This window comes from Megalobrama amblycephala, linkage group LG14 (assembly GCF_018812025.1).
Source record: "Megalobrama amblycephala isolate DHTTF-2021 linkage group LG14, ASM1881202v1, whole genome shotgun sequence".
In the NCBI taxonomy this organism is placed as follows: Eukaryota; Metazoa; Chordata; class Actinopteri; order Cypriniformes; family Xenocyprididae; genus Megalobrama; species Megalobrama amblycephala.
In genome coordinates this window covers 9,526,766-9,553,646 of record NC_063057.1, presented here as the reverse complement: position 1 = coordinate 9,553,646, position 26,881 = coordinate 9,526,766, and the positions used below count along the sequence as shown (strand labels likewise).

Below are 26,881 nucleotides of genomic sequence, written 5' to 3'. Positions count from 1 at the left end.
TCTGGCGTTTCATTTGAATTTGCCTGACTCTGACAGTTGTCACTGCCATATGTTGGCATGCACTACCCTCAGCATGGCACCATGGGTATATCGTTCCCTTAGCGCTCTGACGCAGCGCGAGTTCCCTTTCAAAAGGGAACGTCTCAGGTTACGCATGTAACCATGGTTCCCTGAGAACAGGGAACGAGACACTGCATCTCTTAGCCATGCCTCGGGTCCTTTCTGCACACAGTCCCTTCAGACAATAAACGGATGACATGTTATCTTGGCACCCATTATATACTTACGGGTTGCATGGTTATGACATCATGGGCTGTCGCCAGTCAATATGCTATTGCAGAGATTGGATATGTGTTTCAGGCACCAGTTCCTGTGGAGGCGGTTCCCCTAGCTCCCACTCTGTTTCCCAGAAACTTTTTCTTTTTGTACAAAAAGCACAGTGTGTTGAAATAAAATGTTTCAGCCTTCCAAAAAAACAAACAAACAAACAAACAAAAAATCAATGCACATAGTCTAAGTTTAACTATTTAATAGAAAACATGGACATCAATTCAAAACAACAATTAAGCAAATCTATGGTGCTATGACATGTTAAAGACTGTGGTTGTGGCGGCTTAAAGCTAAAGAACTCATACATTTTTTTTTTTTTTCTCAATTTTCTAAGGATACATGATAGAAAGTATGAAATAGCAAACAAAGAAGAAGAAGAAAAAAGAAGCAGCATGATCTGCAAAAACACCAGGAACAAAAATCAAACATTTTGAAAGCAATGCCTTTTTTTCCAGAAAAAACATTCAGTGTATAGGATCTTAAACACAAACTCTGCAGACCACTTAAAAATTTGATTTGAGGCAGTGGGTGTGGTTTGAGTTATACAGCCCTTCCATGTTTTCCTGGATATTCCTCCACATCATCATAGTCTGTTATCAGTAAACAAAGAGCAAATTCATATATCAAATATCAAATTCATATATCAACATTCTTTAAAAAGCATTATAATGAACAATTTTTTCAGTCCGTTTAAATTAGCCATTGTGACAACAGAAGTTGATGGAACAAGATAAATTGTTAATATAAAGCCATTATAAAGGCTAAACCAAAATTATTCAGTAAAAAAGGTGTCAATAACATACCAAACATGTCACTCATATTTTCGCCGACATTCTTCACATCATCATACTCCTCCTGATCATCCTCTGATATAAATGTGTCTATTATTAATTACATGAAAAAAGTCTTCATACTTTTTATGTTACTATAATTTAATGAAAAAAGGAAAAAATATTGTGGCGAGGGGGGCGTGGTTTAGTGGGGTCTGCAACAGGAGGGAGCGTCTGGGGATGTGCGGTGATTGAACGGGTTGAATGTAAATCACGAACACCTGTTTCTTGTTCCAGTAATTGGCGTGGAGACAGGATAAAACGCCAGGAGAAGCAGGATCGAGAGAGAGAGAGAGGGACTGCTGAAAGTCACGCTGAGTGAGCCGTGCTCGTTTGTTGGAGTGAAGCCCGTCCTTGGATATGGAATTATTGAGTGTGCGTTGCACCGTCTTTTCAAATAGGTCCAGGAAGGCCTCCGGGTCATCTTGCGGGCCCATCTTCTGCAGTGGCAGCTGGAAGGGGCCAGCAGCTGCCGCACTGGTCTCCGCGGGAACCTCCCGGTCTATCCAGCTCCGGAACCTCTCGCGGTCCTCCTGCTGGCCCTGGATGATCGCCTCGAAGCGGCGCTCCTGATCGTTTCGGAGATCCAGCAGGGCCCGATGTTGCTCTTGATGAAGGACCGCGAGGGACGCGATGATGTCCGCAAACGGCGCTCCAGCGGTGGGGTTTGCCTGCATGGCGGCGGCTTCCGTCTTCCTTCCCGGGTTTCGGCACGAGTGTGGTAAAGGTTCTTGTGTAGTGGGAAGGAAGAGGACAGGGATCGGCTTTGGCTGCTGACAGTCTTTATTCTCACCAGAGAAAATATCAAACACATAAACAAAAAGACGGTGCAACGCACACTCAATAATTCCACATCCAAGGACGGGCTTCACTCCAACAAACGAGCACGGCTCACTCAGCGTGACTGTCAGCAGTCCCTCTCTCTCTCTCTCTCTCTCGCTCCTGCTTCTCCTGGCGTTTTATCCTGTCTCCACGCCAATTACTGGAACAAGAAACAGGTGTTCGTGATTTACATTCAACCCCTTCAATCACCGCACATCCCCAGACGCTCCCTCCTGTTGCAGACCCCACTAAACCATGGCCCCCTCGCCACAAATATATATTTTGAAACCCACACCTTTTTTATCATTGGACAACTGCTGTATGATGACAACATCATCATAGTTTTCTGCTAAGTCATCTACAACAAAATAATGAACAATTAAATGTATCCATGAATGGACAAAATTTTGGATTTTGAAGCTGTACATACAGTGGGTACGGAAAGTATTCAGACCACCTTAAATTTTTCACTCTTTGTTATATTGCATTGTTATTTGCTAAAATAATTTAAGTTCATTTTTTTTTCCTCATGAATGTACACACAGCACCCCATATTGACAGAAAAACATTTTGAAAACAATTGTTGACATTTTTGCAGATTTATTAAAAAAGAAAAACTGAAATATCACATGGTCCTAAGTATTCAGACTCTTTGCTCAGTATTTAGTAGAAGCACCCTTTTGATCTAATACAGCCATGAGTCTTTTTGGAAAAGATGCAACAAGTTTTTCACACCTGGATTTGGGGATCCTCTGCCATTCCTCCTTGCAGATCCTCTCCAGTTCTGTCAGGTTGGATGATAAACGTTGGTGGACAGCCATTTTTAGGTCTCTCCAGAGATGCTCAATTGGGTTTAAGTCAGGGCTCTGGCTGAGCCATTCAAGAACAGTCAAGGAGTTGTTGTAAAGCCACTCCTTTGTATTTTAGCTGTGTGCTTAGGGTCAATGTCTTGTTGGAAGGTAAACCTTCGGCCCAGTCTGAGGTCCTGAGCACTCTGGAGAAGGTTTTCGTCCAGGATATCCCTGTACTTAGCCGCATTCATCTTTCCCTTGATTGCAACCAGTCGTCCTGTCCCTGCAGCTGAAAAACACCCCCACAGCATGATGCTGCCACCACCATACTTCACTGTTGGGACTGTATTGGACAGGTGATGAGCAGTGCCTGGTTTTCTCCACACATACCGCTTAGAATTAAGGCCAAAAAGTTCTATCTTGGTCTCATCAGACCAGAGAATCTTATTTCTCACCATCTTGGCAAACTCCATGCAGGCTTTCATGTGTCTTGCACTGAGGAGAGGCTTCCGTCTGGCCACTCTGTCATAAAGCCCCGACTGGTGGAGGGCTGCAGTGATGGTTGACTTTCTACAACTTTCTCCCATCTCCCGACTGCATCTCTGGAGCTCAGCCACAGTGATCTTTGGGTTCTTCTTTACCTCTCTCACCAAGGCTCTTCTCCCCCGATAGCTCAGTTTGGCCGGACAGCCAGCTCTAGGAAGGGTTCTGGTCATCCCAAACGTCTTCCATTTAAGGATTATGGAGGCCACTGTGCTCTTAGGAACCTTAAGTGCAGCAGAATTTTTTTTTGTAACCTTGGCCAGATCTGTGCCTTGCCACAATTCTGTCTCTGAGCTCTTCAGACAGTTCCTTTGACCTCATGATTCTCATTTGCTCTGACATGCACTGTGAGCTGTAAGGTCTTATATAGACAGGTGTGTGGCTTTCCTAATCAAGTCAATCAAATCGAATCAGTATAATCAAACACAGCTGCACTCAAATGAAGAGAACCATCTCAAGGATGATCAGAAGAAATGGATAGCACCTGAGTTAAATATATGAGTGTCACAGCAAAGCGTCTGAATACTTAGGACCATGTGATATTTCAGTTTTTCTTTTTTAATAAATCTGCAAAATGTCAACAATTCTGTGTTTTTCTGTCAATATGGGGTGCTGTGTGTACATTAATGAGGAAAAAAAATGAACTTAAATGATTTTAGCAAATGGCTGCAATATAACAAATGAAAAAAGAGTGAAAAAATTAAGGGGGTCTGAATACTTTCCGTACCCACTGTATGTACAATTAAAACGCGCATATATATATATATATATATAAAACCTGTCAAAATAATTAAAAGAAATAAACCTGTAGCATGTTGTTCCACGTTGATTACATCATCATAATTCTCTTGTGTGACTTGCTGCTCTTCTAAATTATTAAACAGAAACTAATTCACAGGCCAAATAGGTAATTATATTAAGTGAATTTCTGTGACCAGTTAACACTGACCTGTTGGCCCTTCAGTGGTGGTGACATCATTATAGTAGTCAGTCTTCATTCCTACTGCAGATTTTGCTTTGAAAAAGAAAATACATACATGATTATTATTGTTACTATTATAATAATAATTATTATTATTAATTCTTATTTTGTGCTGAATGATTTATATAATTTATACTCTTCTAAGATAACTTAAGTGAATGTTTTCTGTATGTAGTAGGTTACATAATTCTATTTCAGTCCTCTAACCTGAAAGAAGCTCATCAGCATCTTCATACCCAGAATGCTGTTCGGTAGATAGGACACTTCCTGTTATAGAGTAAAACCATCAGACATGTTCAAAATTACAAATCAGCCAAAATCCCCATGTCATTTGGATCATATAGTACCAACCCTATATCATTACAAGTGACTCAAACAAAGTCCCACAAATGGGACACTTACTCACCCCTCTGAGTGAAGAGACTGTGTCTGTTAGTGGGTCTGTGATGAAGCTCCTCATAAATGCCCTCAGTCGTGCTCCTGTGTCTCCTCTCAGAGAGAGCTGTGAGTGTAGAGAGACAAACCTGCTGTCAGTTCACAACACATGACTGATCACACACTGAATAAGACACAATATGACAGTCTCTGGATCTCTCCTACCTCTCCTCATCACTCTGTTCTGCTGAATCAGTATAAGCAGTGGCACTAAGAGCAGTAAGAGCACAACTCCCAGTACAATCACAAGCACAGAGAGAGACGGAGGAGTTTTTGGACGAGAGACTGATGTTGAGCTCACTGTCTGAGAAACTGGAGGAGAAGATGATGTTGTTGTGGCAGGAGTAGTGGACACTGACAAATCTGGCAAATCTGTCAAAACAGACACAAACACTTTCAAAATCTAATCAAAGTAAATGTTTGATTTAATATTCCTTATTGTTTTGCTGTGACCTGCACAGGTGAGTCCAGCATGATCTTTAATGGAGCAGTCAGTGTGGTTCTTCAGGGAGAGAGGACAGTCCCACAAGTGAATCTCATTCCCTCTGCACTCGACTCTGTTCAGCCACACAACACCTTCACCAGCACCAAAGAGTGAATTCCCATCAGCCCTCAGTGCTGCTCCACAACCCAGCTGCCTGCAGACCACCTGAGCATCGCTGATGTCCCACAGATCATCACAGACTGAGCCCCACACAGCGTTATGATACACCTCCAGCCTCCCAGAGCACCGGCCCTCCCCTCCACTCAGTCTGAGAGGAACATGCTCTAAAATCACAGTCAAGTAGACATTATTATTGGCCAACAGAGTTGTCAGAACAGTGACACAGAGGGTGTGTGTGTGGTGTAAGATTACATTCTCTTGGTTCCTCTGAACAAAATTATGCATTCATCACATATGGCTGTTATAATTTTTATGTTCTTCTACATCAAATGAACTTACCTGAACACTGTCTCTGATGTGGAGATGTGGAGCATGACAAAGAGCTTCTAGGGGACTCGTGATTCTCCTGTTCTGTAATCACAAGTTCAATAATTATATTTAGTGCTGTCAAAAAAAGTTTTATTTTATTTTTTGTAATTAATTATGATTAATCACACCAACAGTTTTTAACAGTATATTTTAAACATTTGATCTAACAAGTAGGAAATATACAGAAACTGAATAAAGTTCTCAAACTATTTGCAGTCTTCACTGCATAAGTTATAAATTAAATATAGATTTATCCTTATTAAAACTATAAAAGTTATTCAGTCAAGAGCAGTGAGTGATTTTCTCTTTTTCTTTTGTTCTTTGATTAACATTACTGACAGAGAGTAGCAGGTTTATTAGGCATTTTGGCATTATTTTGTGTGTTCTTGTCCATTCAAGTGCGAAAGAGAACTCAGTGCGGCCGGCATGCCTAGTTGTGTGTGTCACACAGACAGGAGATTCACAGACACTGAGTTCTCTTTTGTCATGCTTGAATGGTTTAAAAGCATAAAAGCATGATGTAATACTAGCTAAAGGAAGATTATTACTGTTGTATTTTTAGACATGAAAAATACATCAGTCTTACCCAAACAGGCGATTTTAGCCACTTCATCTTCACCACAGTCATTCTGTCCCCAGGGTAAAGATGGACACTGCCACAGATTTGAATCATGTGGTCGACATTTCACTTCATCCAGCCAGTTAAGAGCTGATTCCAGACTTGGAATAGAACTGGAAAACGCACCAGATCTTCCACAGTTCAGCTCTTGACAGATCAGACTCACTGTGTCTCTGTCCATCTTATTGTAACACATATTACCCCAGGATCCATTGTAGAAAACCTCCACATTCCCTTCACAGCCCTCAGTTAACCTGATCTCTTTAAACTCTAGATGGAAGAAAAGATGTGCCTTAAAACAAGAGTTATTCTGGTTATGCTAAATCTAAAATATCACCAAAATGACTGGTTAAAATAAGGGTAATCCATGCTGTCTAAAATATTACATCAGCCTAATAATATGTTACAATGTTCAAATGTAGGGGTTTTTTTTTTTTTTGGTTTTTTTGTTTTTAAATAAAAATACATCTATGGCAAACATTTCTGCTAGTGTACCTGAGCACACGACTGCTACATCCTCCTTGTGTTGACAGTCATGTTTTCCCCAGCCTGGAGAAGAGCAGCTCCACAGGGACGTCTCATTCCCCTCACACTCCACCTCATCCAGCCATATGGGTCCAGAACCAGGACCAAACCAGGCTGGTACCTGCTGGTTACTGAGGGCCACTCCACACTGCAGCTGTCTGCACACCACATGGGCATCTTTAATATCCCAGGAGTCATCACACACTGTCCCCCATGAGCCGCTGTGAAAAACCTCCAGCCTCCCTGCACAGTCTCCCCCAGAACCCACCAGCCTGATGGACCCGTGACCTGAGAAACAAGATTAGGAAAGAGAAACACATTAGTGATCACTAACAACTGAAGAATCTGCCCAGATGTTGCTCTTCTCACCAAGGCAGGTGATTGACAGCTGTTGTGTGGAGCTGCAGTTGAGAGTTTGTGGAGAGCTGCAGTTCCCCAGATGAGCTTCACTCCCAGAGCACTGGAAGCCCGTCACACACTCATGACTGTGTTCAGGACTGGATGAAGAGGAGCCGGAGAAGTTCAGCACAGAGCCACAGCCCAGCTGTCTGCAGACCACAGAGGATTCAGTGAGACTCCAGGAGTCCAGCAGAACTCTCCTCCAGACCTGATGGATGGAAACTTCCACCTCCCCCTCACACTGTCTCTCTCCAGACAACCGCACCAGACCATCATGAACAGCCAGAGAGGAATCTGAGGAAAAGATCTTACCTTTTACTAAAATAAGAATTGTGTTAGAACATAGTGAAATAGTTCCCTTTCATGGGAACTCTTGATGCTACGGCATATGATGTTATGGGAACCCTCTGCGTGATTGCGTCGTGAAGCACTCTTGTATCTAACCAATAATGTGACAAGACGTAGAGGCGGGTGACATCACGGACCAGGAAACTGTAAAGCATACCCAGAACAAAGAACGCTAGCTTCTGCTGTCTTCAGCAAGCGCTCTGTGTTATCGTGTGTCTTATTTGGTGTTGTTTGTCTTATTACATATAAACAAGTCACGATCTCTTCGTCTGAGGACAAGAGTATCCCACACCAATCCATATATTTATATATAAAAAAGACATATTATGGTGAGCAGCAGTTGAATGGGAGTTGAGCATGCCCAGGCAGCTCTCGAGGGAGATGTCTGTGTGCACTGTAAAAAACTCACTCTTAGGACACTGTGCTCCAGTGTTCCCCGCGGATCGGGTCCCGCTTCTGCTGAGGCAGGGCGGAGGCTCCATTCGTGGGGTTCACAAATGGATCTGACAGAGGGGTTAGCGACGGGCGCTGCCCTTTCTCTGCCCTTACCTGCCAGGTTCAGTGCCGTCTCCCAGGTGGAAGCATGCTCTGTGGTTTCTTCCCCCGGGTTGAGGCACCGGTATTTCACATGTCCAGCTCTGAGGAGGTGGATATTGTGATATCGATATGAGGACTCGCCACCTCACAGTCACACACATATCGTGTTTCAAAATCACACGTTTATAACAAATTAATAGTGAACAGCAGTTTGAATCGCGTTTCCCCCTGTGCTACACTACAAAGCGAGTGGGGATACACACGATTTATGTGTTGTTTGCTAGGAGTGGAGCATGCACGTCAGCTCACAACTGACAGTGACAGTGTTCATTCATAAAAATGTCCCAAAGAGAAGTATGCACTAGCGGGAGTTTTGTAGCTCCACTCCTGTTGGCTCTATTCTCAAGGGAATAAAAGTCTAACACAAGGCTCGGATCTCGCGCTTGCCAAGGCAGCGCGTGGATTAAATTTTCATTACAGAATATATAGCTCGGATCTTGCGTTGCCGAGGCATTGCGTAGATTAAGTCTGCAAGAATGAATATACGGCTCAGGTCTCGCGTTTGCCGAGGCTGCGCATAGATCATGTGTCCGTAAATATATATGTATTTATATATTGAGGGATCTGAGTAGACGGGAGTTTCCCTTTCTCTCTTTCCCTAAAATACCTTGCGAATTATTACGAGCTATAATTCTTTTTGTATTCTAAATATATTCACCCTGTTCAAAATAATATATATATAAGAACTGGCTCCATTTAATTTGAGGATTACATTAAATATTGAATACATTAAACTCTGAGGAATTTAAAAGAAAATAAAGGAAACCGTTCTCCAAGAAAGAGGAGGATTGTAGAGCGGTCAGTTCAGATGTTCCCTGCCAGTTCGCCGTTTCAGGGCACTGATCTGACCGTTCATCCAAAGAAAGTGTCGCCACCCATGCTCTCCCGCAGAAAGCTTGGGGACAGGGACAGGCGACACAGCTGGAGTCTTTGTGGGGTAACACAGATTTGCGGACTGTAATTATCACCAAGAAGGCTTCATCAGGAGAAACTCAATCTGCTCTGCCCAGTGAGGGCTTTAGATGTATATGTCCACAGAGCTGCCCTGAGGGGCAAAACAGATTAATTGTTTGTGTGTTACGGGTCTCCTAAGAAAGGAGGCCCGGCATCTAAGTAGAGAATGAGCAAGTGGGTGGTCGAGGCTATCTCACTTGCTTATGAGGCGGCCGGACAGCCATCTCCATTAGCTGTCCGTGTCCACTCTACTAGGGGTATAGTGGCCTCAAAGGCCTTAATGTCAGGAGTATCCATTAATGACATATGTGGTTCAGCTGGATGGTCATCCCAGCACACATTTATTAGGTTTTTTCAACCTGGACGTAGGCTCCACTCTGGGGTCCTCAGTTCTGTCTACAAGATAACAGACAGGTACTTGGTTCTACGGCGTAGTTGGGACAGTGTTCCCATAACGTCCCCATGAAAGGGAACGTCTCGGGTCACTGTAACCCTGGTTCCCTGAATAAGGGAACAAGATGCTACATCACATTGCCGTACCCCCAGCATACCTGTAAGCGTCTTGCTTCAGCCATAATCCAGAAGCTAGCGTTCTTTGTTCTGGGTATGCTTTATAGTTTCCTGGTCCGTGACGTCACCCGCCTCTGACGTCTCGTCACATTATTGGTTATATACAAGAGTGCTTCATGACGCAATCACGCAGAGGGTTCCCATAACATCATATGACGTGGCATCTCGTTCCCTTATTCAGGGAACCAGGGTTACACAAGTAACCTGAGACGTTTTTATATATTAAAGAGTTTTTCAGTAGCATAATGCTCTCAGTGTCAAATAAGTTTACCAGAGCAGATGACTCCAACATCTCGTCTATGAGAACTTTCAGTTCGACTCCATGAAGAGATGGAACATTCTGAGAGTTTTGTTTCATTCCCGTCACAATCAAACACATCAGCCCAGATTTCACCACTTCCTTCTCCAAACCAGTCTGATCCCACAACAGACACAGCAATCCCACAATTCAGCTGTCTACAGAGGACACTGGCAGTTCTCATATCCCAGCATGCATCACACACTGTGCCCCAATCAGTGAGGAACTGAAGCTCCACTCTTCCAGAACAAGAGTCTGAACCATTCATCAGTTTGGCCTCTGTGTAACCTGAATAAAGAACAGAGAAGTTAAAATAAAGTATAATGCAGAAAAGATATATACCACATCAAATACAAACAAAGAGACACTGAATATTTATAATTTACCAGAACAGATCAGGCCCACACTATTGTCACTGGTGCAGCTGTGTTTGTGTGATGATGATACTGAGCAAAATGAAATCTGAGGTTCATCTCCTCTGCACTGAATCTCTTGTGTCCACATCTGAGCGTCTCCTTTTCCAAAAGCATCTTCTCCCAGCACCTGTACAGGAGCCCCACAGTCCAGCTCTCTACACACAACCTCTGCATCCTGCTGGTCAAAGGCAGCAGCACACACTGAAACCCACGACTGATTATGAAGTATCTCTAACCTCCCAGAGCAGAGGTGAGGTCCATTAATGAGTCTGGAAGGTTTATGACCTGTTCACATGACAGTGTGCACAGTAGACAAAGACAAATGCTTGATAGTTAACTACAATAACCATACAAACATTTACAGTTTTCCAAACAAAATATTCTTGGGCAACCAGTTTATTACTCACCTGAACAGATGACACCTGCATCAGAGTTGTGAGTACAGGCATGTAAGCCCCATCCTGTTGCCCCACAGTTCTTCAGTGTAGACTCTGATCCAGTACATAACAAAACATACATCCAGATTGGTCCTGATCCTGGTCCAAAATGAGCATCACCCAGAGCATCTACAGGTTCTCCACAGTCCAGCTCTCTACACACCACTGCAGCATCAGCCGAATCCCAGCCAACATCACACACTGTTCCCCACTGACCTCTATGAAGAACCTCCACTCTACCAGCACAGCGACTGTGACCACCAACCAACCTCACATTCTTTTTATCTAAGTGACAGAAGAATACAGATAGTGACTGTGGGTGCATCTCCATAAGCACCAGCTCACGTATCAGTATATTGTGACACAAATGTGGGTACACTGGTTCAATACAGATTAGGACACTGATTACTCAATTTCCAGTGACATGACTATGTGCTTGTGTTGCAAAACGTAACCACTGGTATTTATCAACAACACAAAGAACATCTTTCTGACAATTTTTATGCTGTTTAATAAAGTATGTTATGAAATTGTTGTTATATATCCCTTAAATATTTCAACCAAATTATAATTATAAATATTAACTAGATTACGTTCACTACATATCTAGTTATGTGTTTATGCTGACATTTAATTAAATATTTGCCTATTATTTCAAATTTTCTATCACATCATGATGTTGTGTTGGTTCGTGCAATTTGAGATGGACCCTATGAGTAAAAGGTATAATATTACTCTCATATTATTTTAACTCACCAGCACAGAACAGTCCCTGGTAGTTCTCATGCAAACAGCTCTTTTTGTGTAAGGATATTGGACAGAGGTGAATCTGAGACTCATTTCCTCTGCACTGAATCTCTTGTGTCCACATCTGAGCATCTCCTTTGCCAAAAGCATCTTCTCCCAGCACCTGTACAGGAGCCCCACAGTCCAGCTCTCTACACACAACCTCTGCATCCTGCTGGTCAAAGGCAGCAGCACACATTGACATCCATGTCTGATCATCAAGTATCTCCAACCTCCCAGAGCAACTGGAGTTTCCAATAAGCCTGATGTCTGAAGTAGCAAGAGACAAAAAAGCGTAAAAACGGGGTTGACACTGTTTTTATCAGTTCCCTTTCAGTCAGTCATGTTCAGTGTTACACGCCTGAGATCACAATCACCTTTGAGTGTAAACTGAGTGTCTGCAAGTGCTCTTTAGGAAGAGGCCTCTGCTATCCAGTGTTGGTGTGACAGCCCTGCAGCGGTGGTCGCAATCCTTCAGAGCATTTCCTGCTGTTTCATAAACAGCCCTAAAAGATCTTTCTGCACACTGCACTGCACCGGTCGCCGGTCAATGATGGTCACGATCATTGACGTAAGTGTCTGGGCATCAGGCATGCTGAGGTAGCTTTTGTGAATGAGTCGGAGGACGAGACTGTAGTACCTCTAATGAGGTGGAGTCCCCTTGCCTATACCCCGATCTAGTTCCTCTTCTGGGTATCAGAAGAGGGCTACTTCGGTGAATAACCAGGATCACCGGCTCGGCTCCTCAGAGAAAATCTGAATATGCATTGCATCTGCTTCTGCATTTATACCCGGGCTGCGGGGAGGAGAGCGAGATGCAAATCTCGCATGCCAATGTGCATTGGCTCGTTTAGTTTACACTCAAAGTTGATAGGGCTCTCAGGTGAGATCCCAGTTCGTCAGTCGTTCTGATGTAATGTCTTCATTCCCTCCTTCAGGAAACAAGGGTCACATACGTAATTGAGATGATTTCTTTGTCATCAAACTGTGTTATTCTTTTCATTATTGGTCTACCACAAAGCACAATTCATTAATGCGAAATGAGTAAAATAATCAAATTACTCCATCTCGTCAATTCAAACACTTTCGACTTATTTTCTTTCATGGAACACAAAAGAAAAAAGTCAAATAAGAAAAAAAAAAAGCATGTGCTTCACAGAACAAAGTCATACAGGTTTAAAAAGACATTAAGTAAATGATGACTGAATTTTAATTTTTTGGTGAAGCAGGTGGTTTATCAGTGCTGTAAAAATAGGACAGGGTTTAGAGCAGTTTACCTGAGCAGATGACTCCTGCATCCTTTGTATGATCACAGTCATAAATAGCCCAGTCTACTGATCCACAGTTCTTCAGTGTTGACTCTGATCCAGTACATGTTTTGCGATTTGTCCAAATTGTTCCTGATCCTGGTCCAAACTTAGCACCACCCACAGCATCTACAGGTTCTCCACAGTCCAGCTCTCTACACACCACTGCAGCATCAGGCATATCCCAGTAAAAATCACACACTGTTCCCCACTGACCTCTATGAAGAACCTCCACTCTACCAGCACAGCGACTGGGACCACCAACCAACCTCACATTCTTTTTATCTAAGTGACAGAATAAATACAAACAAGAGGTAGTAAATCATATGGAGAAAGAGAAAGAAAGAGGGGGAAAGTTAACATTAAATTTGATTTCAGTTTATTTAAAAAAGGCTCAAACCTGCACAAACCAAACTCAAATCATCCTCATGAGAACAGTTATTTTTATGTGATGGCGATGTTGGGCAGAGGTGAATCTGAGACTCATTTCCTCTGCACTGAATCTCTTGTGTCCACATCTGAGCGTCTCCTTTTCCAAAAGCATCTTCTCCCAGCACCTGTACAGGAGCCCCACAGTCCAGCTCTCTACACACAACCTCTGCATCCTGCTGGTCAAAGGCAGCAGCACACACTGACATCCACGACTGATTATCAAGTATCTCTAACCTCCCAGAGCAGCGAGAACCTCCAACCAGCCTGACTTCTGAAAGAACAACACAGGAAAGAAAAAAATGTAAGTTAGAGAACAGTGTGTTGTTATTGTTACTGTAAAAATCTAAATACATTACATGACCGCAAGATATGCTTGGTTACAAACATTCTTCCAAATACAGCAGAACAAAGAAATTTTGAAACAACTTGAGGGTAAGTAAATGATGACAGAATTTTCATTTTTGGGTGAACTATTTAACAGTTTGCATGGTCATAAAGAAAGAGGAAAATGGTCACGCAAAATGAAATTATGACTGCTTTTGGTGCAATTGAATTTGTACACTAAGACAAGATTTTTAAGCTTCAACTTACCTGAACAAATGACTTGTGCATTCTTATCAAGACACACATCAGGATCAACTAATTGTAAAAATCCACATTTTTTAAGTGTAGACTCTGAGCCAGTACACATCGCATTTTTCATCCAAACTGGTTTTGATCCTGGTAAAAACTGAGCATCACTCAGAGCATCTACAGGTTCTCCACAGTCCAGCTCTCTACACACCACTGCAGCATCAGCCAAATCCCAACCAGCACCACACACTGTTCCCCACTGACCTCTATGAAGAACCTCCACTCTACCAGCACAGTGACTGTGACCACCAACCAACCTCACATTTATTATGTCTGTGAATGTAAGAGAACAATAGAAAAAGTGAGTGTAAATTTAAAATGTTATAATAAAATGAAATGTGTTGTACTTTGAACTCCTACCAGTACACAGCAAACCAATGTTGTGCTCATGCGAACAGTAGCTTTTTACTAGTGGTGATGTTGGGCAGAGGTGAATCTGAGACTCATTTCCTCTACACTGAATCTCTTGTGTCCACATCTGAGCATCTCCTTTTCCAAAAGCATCTTCTCCCAGCACCTGTACAGGAGCCCCACAGTCCAGCTCTCTACACACAACCTCTGCATCCTGCTGGTCAAAGGCAGCAGCACACACTGAAACCCACGACGACTGATCATCAAGTATCTCTAACCTCCCAGAGCAGCGAGAACCTCCAACCAGCCTGACTTCTGAAAAGACAACATAGATCAACAAATTCATGGCTTATAGAAAAAAAAAAGAAAAAAAAATATGGGGCTCTGAGATAATGATTTGTCCATTGAAGCCATTTTATATTTTAGTCTTCTAATGAATAATGTAAAAACACAAAAGAAAAATAGAAAAATATATAAACATGAAATTTATTATTGAAGTAAACGTATTAAAATTAACTTCTTTAAAAATTAGAAGCCAATATGGAAGCACAAAAAACCTTACAATGTGAATTTGAATATTTAAAATTCTTTACCTGAGCAGATGACTCCAGCGTCTTTACTATGATCACAATTGCTTTTACCCCATCCTACTGACCCACAGTTCTTCAGTGTTGACTCTGATCCAGCACATATAACAAAACTCATCCAGATAGGTCCTGATCCTGGTCCAAAATAAGCATCACCCAGAGCATCTACAGGTTCTCCACAGTCCAGCTCTCTACACACCACTGAAGCATCAGCCAAATCCCAGTCACCACCACACACTGTTCCCCACTGACCTCTATGAAGAACCTCCACTCTACCAGAACAGCGACTGTGACCACCAACCAACCTCACATTCACACCGTCTAAAGATATTGAGCAGTAACAATGAGAGAAATGAAGGAATGAGAGGGAGAGTTTAATTCATAGCATTACAAAGTGGGACAGCTGACAAAGTAGTGCACATACATCTGAATATTTATAGACCCCCTGTGGTGAAAATCAAGTCTTTAATATTGTTTATATGTCTATGTGGTGATTTTTAGTATGTTTTAAGACAAACCATGTGCAAATTCATATGTCAACACCATTTCTGAGTATTTGTCCTTAAAACTGCAGTGAAAAAAGACAGTCTCAAACCTGCGGTTTGAAATCGCTGTTTCTGACGTCACAAACTACCTTGTAATCAATCGCGTCAATGTGCCAGCGAGCTTTAGCATATCATTAACAGCGAACTAGCAGGGGAGTCTCGAGATAAACCAGGTTATCCCAGTATATTTTTCTGTTGATATGAAAAATCGGGTAGATTTAGCAATATGGGAAGTGTCTGATGTATATTACGATGTTATGATGAACTATATGCCTTTCTCCACTGACGTTCTGAGTTTTTCAAAGCATTTGTAAAGATACTGAATGTTAGAAGATAGCTGTCTGACTCTTATGGCGAACGGGAACATGGTTTGTGTAACATTAGTAACACATTATTAGCTGTTTGGTAACATAGTCAAGCAAAAGGCTAACATAACAATCGCAAGGGCTGTGCCAAGAGTGCGACCGCACAGGGCCTTGTGCCAAAGTAAAGTGATGGATGACTTGATGAAGTATAAAGCCAATAGTTAAAGTTCATGTTTTTGTCCTTCGAAATAGAGAGAGCAGTCCAAATGAATGCGAGTGGATTCAGACGGTTTTGCAAATGTGTTTTACCAATTCATAATTTAATGAACTGGTAAAACACGTTTGCTAAACTGCCTGAATCCACTCGTAACATACAAGTGGATCCATGTATATTAAATGAGGCAAAGGTGTAGAGTTACATTCAAGCTATTTTAAGGCATGAAGAATTTTTTTTTCACAGGAAAAAAAAAAATGTATAAACGACATTTTGGTGATCAAGTTTTGAAGAGTTTTGGTGATGAGTTTTGAAGGATAAAATAATTGACTATAGGGGGACTTTAATGGAATATCCAATGGAATATTCAATTCAATACTGGTTGAACTCAATCAACATCATTTTAGGTGTTGATTAACAACAACAACAACAAAAATGCTGACTTCACCCTCAATTTTAATAAAAAAAAGAGGGTTGAAAGACAGAAATGTGAAGCTTATAATTAAAAAAAAAAACCTTTAAATCAGTTATCTCAAAATGCATGTATTATTTATTAGCTGTAAAGCTGTTCAAATCTTTGTGTGTGTGTTTGTGTGTGTGTGTGTGTGTGTGTGTGTGTGTGTGTGTGTGTGTGTGTGTGTGTGTGTGTGTGTGTGTGGCATTGCAGGGTTTATACATTATGTTATCATGGAAACAAAATTGTAAAATTGGACATAACTTTGCAGAGAAAAGGTTAGTAAGCAATGTTTTCCAAACTAAAATCATGTTAACATATTTTTCATGTCTTGTTTCTATATTATCGATACAGTATTTTAGCGTTTACAGACTGACCCCATTCTCTTCCATTGTAAATGTCTCACTGTAACCCAGATTTAAAAATAAAAAAGAGGGACAAGTAGAAATTTATTTTTGTGGTAAACAAAATTATGCCACAAATGATGTTGATTGACCTTAAACTATATTAAACCTGGTGTATTCTTCTAATATCTATATATTTTTCCCTCTTCTTCTGCAGCTGAGCTCTGTATTGTGTAAGAGTCTAAAATGGTAACACTAAAAGGCCTTTAAGGTTTTTTTTTTTTTTTTTTTTTTCCTGTCTTATTTGTCATGATCTTCATTTTATTATGATCTTGATGTAACATTATACAGCATTTATGCTGCTGGACCATACGTGATTCATTTAATCTTTTTTGTAAAAATGTTAATGGGACTTGCTCAAGTTAACATGTTTGTCACTAATATTTCCAAATGAATGTTTATCAAATCAGAACTCCAAATGTGTGATCAGTTTAACTGCCGTTCAGCTCGAGGGACTGAGATGTCTGCATTATTATAGAATGATGTTTGAAACATGGCGATTAAATAATTTTAAAAAATGTGCGCAAATGTATGATTTTTTTTTTTTTTTTGAAAAAGTTGAGACATTTATTATCTCAAAAATTAAATTGCTTTCACAAAACAACAAGATAAAATAATAATAATAATAATAATAATAAGTAGCCTCTGAGTGTTTACATATATAACAAATATTACAATTATTTTAATAATGATATATTATAATAAATAAAAAGAAGACCATCATGTAAAACTTATTTATAGCTCTTTATAAATTTGAGAGAGAGAGAGAGAGAGAGAGAGAGAGAGAGAGAAATCGCCTGTTAAACAGAACACATTCAAAATATTGTGACAATGCGCTTACACAGACATCTAATACATTATAGTTTAATTTTAAGTGATTAAATAACATTGTCTGACCCCTTCATTTCTAAAAACAACTTAATCTCTTTACCTTCTTGTGTACTTACCAGCTGTGATGAGTTTTACAACTGTAGTCAGTAAAATGAGTGTCAGGCATCTCTCCATCTCTCTCTGCTTGATTAATTCAACATCCAGTTCAAGCTTCTCCGCACTGATGATACTGAAGTACAGGCATCTTCTCACACCCCTTAATGAGAGAGAAAGAGGTCCAACACCCTCCAATCACACTCGCTGTTACCTTATTAGACACAACAGAGGAAATCATCAAACAACTTTAGTGACAAATCAGAGGAGGCTTTTATGACTTTCTCCATACATATCTGTCAGTGCTGATGAACTCCTCCCCATACATTAAGACGCCTCACTGAGGGGATGCAGAAACACACACACACACACACACACACACACACACACACACACACACACACACGTCTATAACTGACTTAGAGGAGACAGGAAACTCTCCAGTTTATTTACAGCATCAAAGCCCAACACCTGCAGAGACGAGATAAAAGCGCTGATAACTAACTGTAAATGTCCTTAACACTGTCTGTTAATTTATACATATGTTAACATTATATATTAATATGTAATAAACTCAACTTTATAAAATAAGTACTCATTTTAAAAAGCATTTAGGTAAATGTTTATCAAGAGCACAGCGCACAGCACAAGTAAGCCCTTATTACACTAATTAGAGGTTTTAAAAAAGTTATTTTGTGAAACATGTTATCTATATCTCAGAATAATTCCTGTAACTAATGTGAAATTTACTTAATTGCACAAAAGTGTTTTCTTTCAGGTGGCCCACAAAAAAAACATAATTATCAGTGAAGAAAAGCATGTTGTTCACCTTGTGAGCAGCAGAGGGAGCCAGTGAACTAAATTTCGGCTAAAGCACTGTTGTATTTCACATTCATACTTCAAGAGCAGGGACAAACTAACATTATATATTTGAACAATTAAATAATAAATGACCCTCTGCAAATTTTAATATTAAAGAAACTTTTATTTTTTATAACATTAGTTATATTTCACACATCGAAAACAGTGAGCAGTGAAACAGTTACATATATGTAAATTACATATATGTAAATATATGTATTTGATCTCTCTCTATTTACCAATGTCTTTGCTGCTGTATCACACACAACATATTTATTTATTTATTTATTTATTTATTTATTTATCAAAAGCGTTTAATCAATGTTATACCAAGAAAAAAAAAATCACAATATGCTTAGAAAAAACAAAATTAATTTATTAAAACATCAAATCAGTTTTTAGGAAGTTACCCTTCATACATTACTGTTGTCTAAATAAAATGTTAAATATTTGAAGAACTCCTAACTTCAGAAAAGATGAATTCACTTTTTTATTTATTTGCTAAAAGCACTTATTAGTTCAAAATACATTTACAAAAAAAAGAGCCATATGCAATAATCTTTCCTTTTAATAGAATAACTGTTTTCATTAAGCAGAAGTACATGTTGGTCATTTTGTCTTGTATGGGCTTCTGGCCTTCAGAAACTCGATGCATGTACAGAGCTTGAAAATGTTTTTGTTTTTTTAATAATCAAAAATGTGAGAATAAGACAAGAACATAAAATACCCTGTCTGTTTTATTTATTTGTTCTATATATATTTCCAGTTTGTTTGCTGCATGTTTTAAATTGAAGTCCATGTTATCTATTAATGCTTCAACTGTAACAATGGTGGACTGAAACTAAAACTTAATAGTATGTATCATTTAAACTCACTGTTGAGACAATTAAAAGCTGTAAAAGACTGTGAGGTGGTGGGTGTGGTCACAAACTGAACATAGCCCCTCCCTGTTTTCTTGGCTCCTCACTCATATAATCATAGCCTGCTGTTTGAAAACAAGAACAAATTCTTGTATCAGTACATGCTTAATGTGCAAATCAACATTTGCATTGCAATTTCTAGTTATAAAATCTAAACATATCGTGTGAGATAAACGGGTCACAATAACTTACCTAACAAGTCTCTCGCATCTTCATTGATATTTCTCTCATCATCTACTTCTTCAGACTGCATACTGATATAAATGTATCAGTCATTAAATACATGAACACAATTTCACACTGCACTTGAAAACACACTACAATATATAAAAATTATAATAAAATAAGTATAAAGTATAATTTATATAATAATATAATTTGGAAAGAAAATTCACTGTATCAGAATCTAAATCTAAAAGAGTAAAATGAAACCCACCGTCTTATGATGACAACATCATCATAGCTTTCTGATATGTCATCTGCAATAAAATAATGAAAAATGAAATGTGATAAGCTTAGTAAAATGACCATGCATATTCAAATAATATGAAAAATTAAAGAAATAAACCTGTAGCATGATGTCTCAATCCAACAGTGATCACATCATCATAATTTTCTATTTTAAATTGTTGTTCTTCTAAATAAGTTAAAAGAAAGAGGAAAAAAACTGATTTATAGGGTCATTTATATTTGGGTCATTTAACATTACATCATTTGACATCAAATGACACAAAAAAGGTCCTACAAATAAATCTATGCAATTTGCTCCACTCACTCCCCTGAGTACAGTGATTACCCTGTTGATCTCCTAAATCAGACACTCAGACACTTACTCACCCCTGTGAGTGAAGAGATGGTGTCTATTAGTGGGTCTGTGAAGCTCCTCATAAACGGCCTCAGTGTTCTTAGAGAGAGCTGTGAGTGTAGAGAGACAAACCTGCTGTCAGTTCACAACACATGACTGATCACACACTGAATAAGACACAATATGACAGTCTCTGGATCTCTATACCTCTCCTCATCACTCTGTTCTGCTGAATCAGTATAAGCAGTGGCACTAAGAGCAGTAAGAGCACAACTCCCAGTACAATCACAAGCACAGAGAGAGATGGAGGAGTTTGTGAACAAGAGACTGATGTTGAGCTCACTGTCTGAGAAACTGGAGGAGAAGATGATGTTGTTGTGGCAGGAGTAGTGGACACTGACAAATCTGGCAAATCTGTCAAAACAGACACAAACACTTTCAAAATCACATCGAAGTAAATTATTGATTTAACATTCCTTAATGTTTTGCTGTGACCTGCACAGGTGAGTCCAGCATGATCTTTGTTGGAGCAGTCAGTGTGGTTCTTCAGGGAGAGAGGACAGTCCCACAGGTGAATCTCATTCCCTCTGCACTCGACTCTGTTCAGCCACACAACATCTTCACCAGCACCAAAGACTGAATTCCCATCAGCCCTCAGTGCTGCTCCACAACCCAGCTGCCTGCAGACCACCTGAGCATCACTGATGTCCCACAGATCATCACAGACTGAGCCCCACACAGCGTTATGATACACCTCCAGCCTCCCAGAGCACCGGCCCTCCCCTCCACTCAGTCTGAGAGGAACATGATCTAAATCACAGACAAGTAGACATTATTATTGGTCAACAGAGTTCTGTCAGAACAGCGACACCTACAGTGGGGTATGTGTGTTGTGTGATATTAAATCCTGTTTGTGAACCCAGAACAAAATCACATACATGCATCATATATGGCTGTTATGATTTTTATGTTCTTCTACATCAAATGAACTTACTGTTCATTACAGTAGGAGCCATACACTGTCTCTGATGTGGAGATGTAGAGCAAGACAAATGAGGGGACTCATGACTCTCCTGTTCTGTAATCACAATGACAATATAATATAATATACACAACTCATATAACTTACTGTTGTAATTACTGTTGTTTTTTAGTGATGGAAATTGCATCAGTCTTACCTGAGCAGGTGATTTTGGCCACTTCATCTCTGTTGCAGTCATTCTGTCCCCAGGGTGAAGATGGATACTGCCATAGATTTGAATTATGTGGTCGACATTTAATTTCATCCAGCCAGTTACGAGCTGATTCCAGTCTTGGTGTAGAATCAGACAAAACACCAGATCTTCCACAGTTCAGCTCTTGACAGATCAGACTCACTGTGTCTCTGTCCATCTTATTGTAACAAACATTTCCCCAGGATCCATTGTAGAAAACCTCAACATTCCCTTCACAGCCCTCAGTTAACCTGATATCTTTAAAATCTATACAGAAGTAAAAAAATAAATAAATATTATATATATATATATATATATATATATATATATATATATATACATGTTTTCCCCAGCCTGGAGAAGAGCAGCTCCACAGGGACGTCTCATTCCCCTCACACTCCACCTCATCCAGCCATATGGGTCCAGAACCAGGACCAAACTAGACTGGTACCTGCTGGTTACTGAGGGCCACTCCACACTGCAGCTGTCTGCACACCACATGGGCATCTTTAATATCCCAGGAGTCATCACACACTGTCCCCCATGAGCCGCTGTGAAAAACCTCCAGCCTCCCTGCACAGTCTCCCCCAGAACCCACCAGCCTGATGGACCCACGACCTGATATTCAGAGAAAGAGAAACACATTAGTAATCACTAACAACTGAAGAATCTGCCCAGATGTTGCTCTTCTCACCAAGGCAGGTGATTGACAGCTGTTGTGTGGAGCTGCAGTTGAGAGTTTGTGGAGAGCTGCAGTTCCCCAGATGAGCTTCACTCCCAGAGCACTGGAAGCCCGTCACACACTCATGACTGTGTTCAGGACTGGATGAAGAGGAGCTGGAGAAGTTCAGCACAGAGCCACAGCCCAGCTGTCTGCAGACCACAGAGGATTCAGTGAGACTCCAGGAGTCCAGCAGAACTCTCCTCCAGACCTGATGGATGGAAACTTCCACCTCCCCCTCACACTGTCTCTCTCCAGACAACCGCACCAGACCATCATGAACAGCCAGAGAGGAATCTGAGTGAAAGACGTGGCATTTTATTAAAATATTGTAAGGTAATTTGTATAGATAATTTAAAACATTTATTTCAATAAAATCCCCTCACTAGAGCAGATGACTCCAATATCTCGTCTATGAGAACATTCAGCTCGACTCCATGAAGAGATGGAACATTCTGAGAGTTTTGTTTCATTCCCGTCACAATCAAACACATCAGCCCAGATTTCACCACTTCCCTCTCCAAACCAGTCTGATCCCACAACAGACACAGCAATTCCACAATTCAGCTGTCTATACAGAGGACACTGGCAGCTCTCATATCCCAGCATGCATCACACACTGTGCCCCATTTACTGAAGTACTGACGCTCAACTCGACCAGAACAGATGTCAGGACCATTAACCAGTCTGAGGTCAGTATAACCTGGAGAAAAGTACAGAGTTTTTACAAAAACAGTATATATATAAAAAAAAGTATTTTTAAAAATTTATTTATTATTATCCCAATAAGTTAAAAAACTACTGCTCCATTACCAGAACATAACAGTCCAATGTCATTCTCATGGGTACAGTCTTGTTTGAGAGAAAATGATGTAGGACAGAAAGATATATAAGACTCATTTCCTCTGCACTGAATCTCTTGTGTCCACATCTGAGCGTCTCCTTTTCCAAAAGCATCTTCTCCCAGCACCTGTACAGGAGCCCCACAGTCCAGCTCTCTACACACAACATCTGCATCCTGCTGGTCAAAGGTAGCAGCACACACTGAACCCCACGACTGATTATCAAGTATCTCTAACCTCCCAGAGCAGCGAGAACCTCCAACCAGCCTGACTTCTAAAAGAACAACACAGTTTAAAAAAAAAAAAAAAGTACACTTGATATATAAAAAATATTTTATAGATTCTATACTTATAGATTAAGATATGGAAGATAAATGCGACAAGTTTCATATTTGTATTTTATTTTTAATATAGCCTAAATCAGCTAGGATCTTAAGAATTTGAAAACAGATTGGGAAATAAAAAATGTAGAAGCATATATGTGTGGTTACGTCACATATGTAAACAAGAAGAAAGTCTGGTACGAGTACGAATTCAATGTGACACTGGTTTTAATGGTGGGAATTGCATGGTAAGATTAAGATAGCTAAACATTTATTTATTCGACAATATTCATTGATGCAAACTATTCAACTTTTTTGACAAATAGACATATGAATAAAAAAATAATAAAAAATATATTTAAAAAAATATATAGGGATATTTTATTCTTTATTCTATTTATGATTCTTTCACAAATACAATTTTCTCATTTTTCCGTTGTTAGTGACATTTGTTCTGATAGATTAGAAGGATTGTCTGTAATGATGGGTACACTTAGCAGCCATGACATATAGTGGTAATATAATTGCATGTTTAAACAAAAATAGTGCCTTTATTCAACATTTCCGTCTCTCCCCTGTCTGCTACGCTGTTTAAGTTGTATAGACAGTTCAGGCTTCTGGGTTCTATGTCAGAACGGCTCAGATGTCAAGAGTAAATGAAGACTGCTATGTTCAGTGATGGGCGCTTTTGAAACGCGCTTCGTGAGGCTTCAAAACCTTCGCGAATTATTTGTTTCAAATCAATGGTTCAGAGCTCATACTGCCAAAGCCATGTGATTTCAGTAAACAAGGCTTTGTTATGTCACAACTGTTTCGAAATGTCAATCGTTCGCCATTACGGGCCATGCTCACTGTTAAAGCCATTAACAATTGTCTGTATGATTTTTAGCTGATCTCAGATCAGTTTTATATATTTGTAGACATTTAATGACACATTTGTATAATAAAACGAGAAGTTAGTTAAAATATCTTACTGTTACTGTAATTAAACAAGTTCTCTATTAAACAAAACAATCCTTACAATTTAATAAAATAACACAGACGCTTTATATTCAATGGTGTTAGATAATTTGCTAATTGCATTTAATAGATTACGCTTTCAACAAAACATTTGCAGTTGTAAAAGCTGATTTAATGGATGTTTGAGCTGGGTTTTCATTGTATTTAGGCCTACATTGTTCTGACCAGCGCATGGCGCTTTGAATGCTTCAAAACAGTGAATCATTTTGTGAATCAATTGCCTCAATTCATTCAAAGTTTCGAAATGCTTTGTTTCTCCCATCACTAATGTTCACTCTTACATCCAAAAACAAAACACCTTTTCGCTTACGAGACATTCTTGTCTCTTGTAGCTGCTCCGATGTCAAGACAATGGTGGACTATTCGCAGCTTCTTATTGACGCTATCCGGTCCACTTTAAAAGACGCTACGCTTCCGCGTTTGTAGCTTCTTATTCACGCTCAAGTCGAGTACATTGAGAATAAGGCCTCAGGAAAACTTTTAACGCACCTTCAAAGGCAGCTGAGATATAGCGCCTCCAATATGGCCAATAGTGCAATTTCTCTGATAACTGTATTGTCACATTTGTCAAATTCATGGGTCCATAACTTTAAAATGCTACAGTAAAAATGTCTGAAGGTGACAGTCAAGTACATTGGGACTAAGGCCCCAGTGCAACTTTTAACGCACCCTCAAAGGTAATTTAATTCACATTCACTTGTATAGCGCTTTTCACTATACATATTTCAAAAGAAGTTTTACAGCAAATTCATGTTTTTATGTGACAAAAACACAACAGTCTTCTTTTATGAGATGATATCAGAACGTACAGTTGTAAGATATACAAATTGTAGTATTTACTTATTTTAAGCAAAAGTAGTGTGCATGCAAAGCAATGATAACATGATCATTTTGTATAATCATCCATGTTTGATGTTCTGGAGTCCTTCATCTGAAGTCTTCATAACAGGCTGGATCCAAGCTGGAGCTGGAGCTGGTATAGTCTCTACCTTGTGATATTGAAATCTGTAATATTTGCTTGAATTATTTTTTTATTCAATTGATTCATTAATGCTTTTAAATGATGACGTGCAAAAAGAATGTAATTGTTTTTTATACACCTTTGTAATTTTACAGTAATTTTCACAGATATCTCGGTGTTATTTACATTTCAGAATAGTTTATTATTATTTTTTTCTGAAAATAGACAATAATAGCATAAAATGCGTGAATAAGAGAAAAACTACACGGTCCTTCAAGTTGAGCTGATGATACGTTCAATAAACAAAGAATAGCCTACTAATTATATTTTATGTGCCTTTATATTTTTGCAGCCTATTTTCGCGTGTTCAGTGTTGCATTTCAAAATAGTTTCTGAAAATAGACACAAAAAGCAACACAACACCTCAAAAAAGCGCGAAAAAGAGAAAAACTGCACTGTCCCTAAATTGAGCGTGAATAAGAAGCTACAAACGCGGAAGCGTCGCGTCTTTTAAGGTGGACCGGATAGCGTCAATAAGAAACTGCGAATAAGAAGCTGGATTCAGCCTCGTGGTGGACTGTGTATAACTCACACAGGGCGGGGTCTATGCTAATACAGCAGTGTCCGTCAACAGTCAGCCTGTACAAATGTCACTTTGTACAGAACCTGTGAACGACTTGTTCTGAGACAGTGCTTATGATTTATGGGGATTAAAAAAAGGAGTGGGTGGATTTTTATCATTATAGGGTGATTGTGTTACACGAACACTGCCAGCACACATTTATGTTCAAACATCATGTAAAAAGGAATTTTGCATAATAGGTCTCCTTTAAAAGTGCTGACAAAGTCACCCAGGTGTCATAAGAGTGAATGTGGGAAACGCAAAGTCTGACACCTGCAGATGAGATGACAAACACTTTAACAGAAAACATAGACATCACTTCAAAACAACAATTAAATTGGAAGCAAATCTAAAAGAAATACATGAAACAAACAGGGTATGGTACTTTAAAAAGCTCTGTTATAAACACTGAAGGTTTCAGCTTACAGCTTGCATTCAGCTTGCATGTCTTGTGTTTCTGACAGTCAGAAACTCCTTCTGCAGAACATAAAGTGAACATGCTTTTCTGATAATTGCTCACAGCTGCTGTTTGTAAACTTATTTCCAAAAGGAAATTCCAACAATTTTTAACAAAATATAAAAGTCCACTAGCAGTGAGCCTACATTTAAAATGGCGCTGGTGGCTTAAAGCTAAAGAACTCATGAAATAGTTTTTTGTTCTCTCAAATTTCTATAGATGATAGATGATAGAAATGATAGAAATGTATAGCAAAAAAAAAAAAAAAAGTGCAACATAAAACATTGCTGGACTGCAGGTAAAACATACAGTATAGGATGATCT

General features: G+C 39.7%; 5 protein-coding genes and 1 long non-coding RNA gene across 6 annotated transcripts; all 6 read right to left on the bottom strand.

Moving 5' to 3' along the window:
- Window positions 1-4,925: 4,925 nt before the first annotated feature.
- Window positions 4,926-10,312, bottom strand: LOC125245609 (scavenger receptor cysteine-rich type 1 protein M130-like). Its single transcript, XM_048156278.1, has 8 exons — window positions 9,990-10,312; window positions 7,220-7,543; window positions 6,821-7,138; window positions 6,293-6,595; window positions 5,677-5,748; window positions 5,187-5,501; window positions 5,035-5,105; window positions 4,926-4,943 (listed from the first exon to the last, which is right to left on the bottom strand). The coding sequence occupies exons 1-8, from the start codon at window positions 10,282-10,284 to the stop codon at window positions 4,926-4,928; spliced, it is 1,716 nt and encodes a 571-aa protein (XP_048012235.1). The 5' UTR covers window positions 10,285-10,312.
- Window positions 10,313-10,391: 79 nt separating this feature from the next.
- Window positions 10,392-13,480, bottom strand: LOC125245608 (CD5 antigen-like). The gene is made up of 5 exons (XM_048156277.1): window positions 13,363-13,480; window positions 12,933-13,247; window positions 11,626-11,925; window positions 10,840-11,154; window positions 10,392-10,717 (listed from the first exon to the last, which is right to left on the bottom strand). Exons 1-5 carry the CDS (start codon window positions 13,478-13,480, stop codon window positions 10,392-10,394), a joined length of 1,374 nt encoding a protein of 457 aa, XP_048012234.1.
- Window positions 13,481-13,832: 352 nt separating this feature from the next.
- LOC125245450 (putative DMBT1-like protein) lies at window positions 13,833-14,793 on the bottom strand. The gene is made up of 2 exons (XM_048156049.1): window positions 14,388-14,793; window positions 13,833-14,300 (listed from the first exon to the last, which is right to left on the bottom strand). Exons 1-2 carry the CDS (start codon window positions 14,722-14,724, stop codon window positions 13,885-13,887), a joined length of 753 nt encoding a protein of 250 aa, XP_048012006.1. The 5' UTR covers window positions 14,725-14,793; the 3' UTR covers window positions 13,833-13,884.
- Window positions 14,794-14,957: 164 nt separating this feature from the next.
- LOC125245606 (scavenger receptor cysteine-rich domain-containing group B protein-like) lies at window positions 14,958-18,070 on the bottom strand. The gene is made up of 2 exons (XM_048156276.1): window positions 17,835-18,070; window positions 14,958-15,286 (listed from the first exon to the last, which is right to left on the bottom strand). Exons 1-2 carry the CDS (start codon window positions 17,890-17,892, stop codon window positions 14,958-14,960), a joined length of 387 nt encoding a protein of 128 aa, XP_048012233.1. The 5' UTR covers window positions 17,893-18,070.
- A 1,273-nt stretch (window positions 18,071-19,343) lies between these two features.
- On the bottom strand, window positions 19,344-20,231 carry LOC125245472. Its single transcript, XR_007179546.1, has 4 exons — window positions 20,161-20,231; window positions 20,029-20,071; window positions 19,785-19,846; window positions 19,344-19,657 (listed from the first exon to the last, which is right to left on the bottom strand). It is a non-coding gene; the product is annotated as an uncharacterized LOC125245472 (long non-coding RNA).
- A 1,742-nt stretch (window positions 20,232-21,973) lies between these two features.
- On the bottom strand, window positions 21,974-23,383 carry LOC125245452 (scavenger receptor cysteine-rich type 1 protein M130-like). Its single transcript, XM_048156050.1, has 4 exons — window positions 23,146-23,383; window positions 22,719-23,035; window positions 22,306-22,629; window positions 21,974-22,229 (listed from the first exon to the last, which is right to left on the bottom strand). The coding sequence occupies exons 2-4, from the start codon at window positions 22,939-22,941 to the stop codon at window positions 22,051-22,053; spliced, it is 726 nt and encodes a 241-aa protein (XP_048012007.1). The 5' UTR covers window positions 22,942-23,035; window positions 23,146-23,383; the 3' UTR covers window positions 21,974-22,050.
- Between the last annotated feature and the right edge of the window lie 3,498 nt (window positions 23,384-26,881).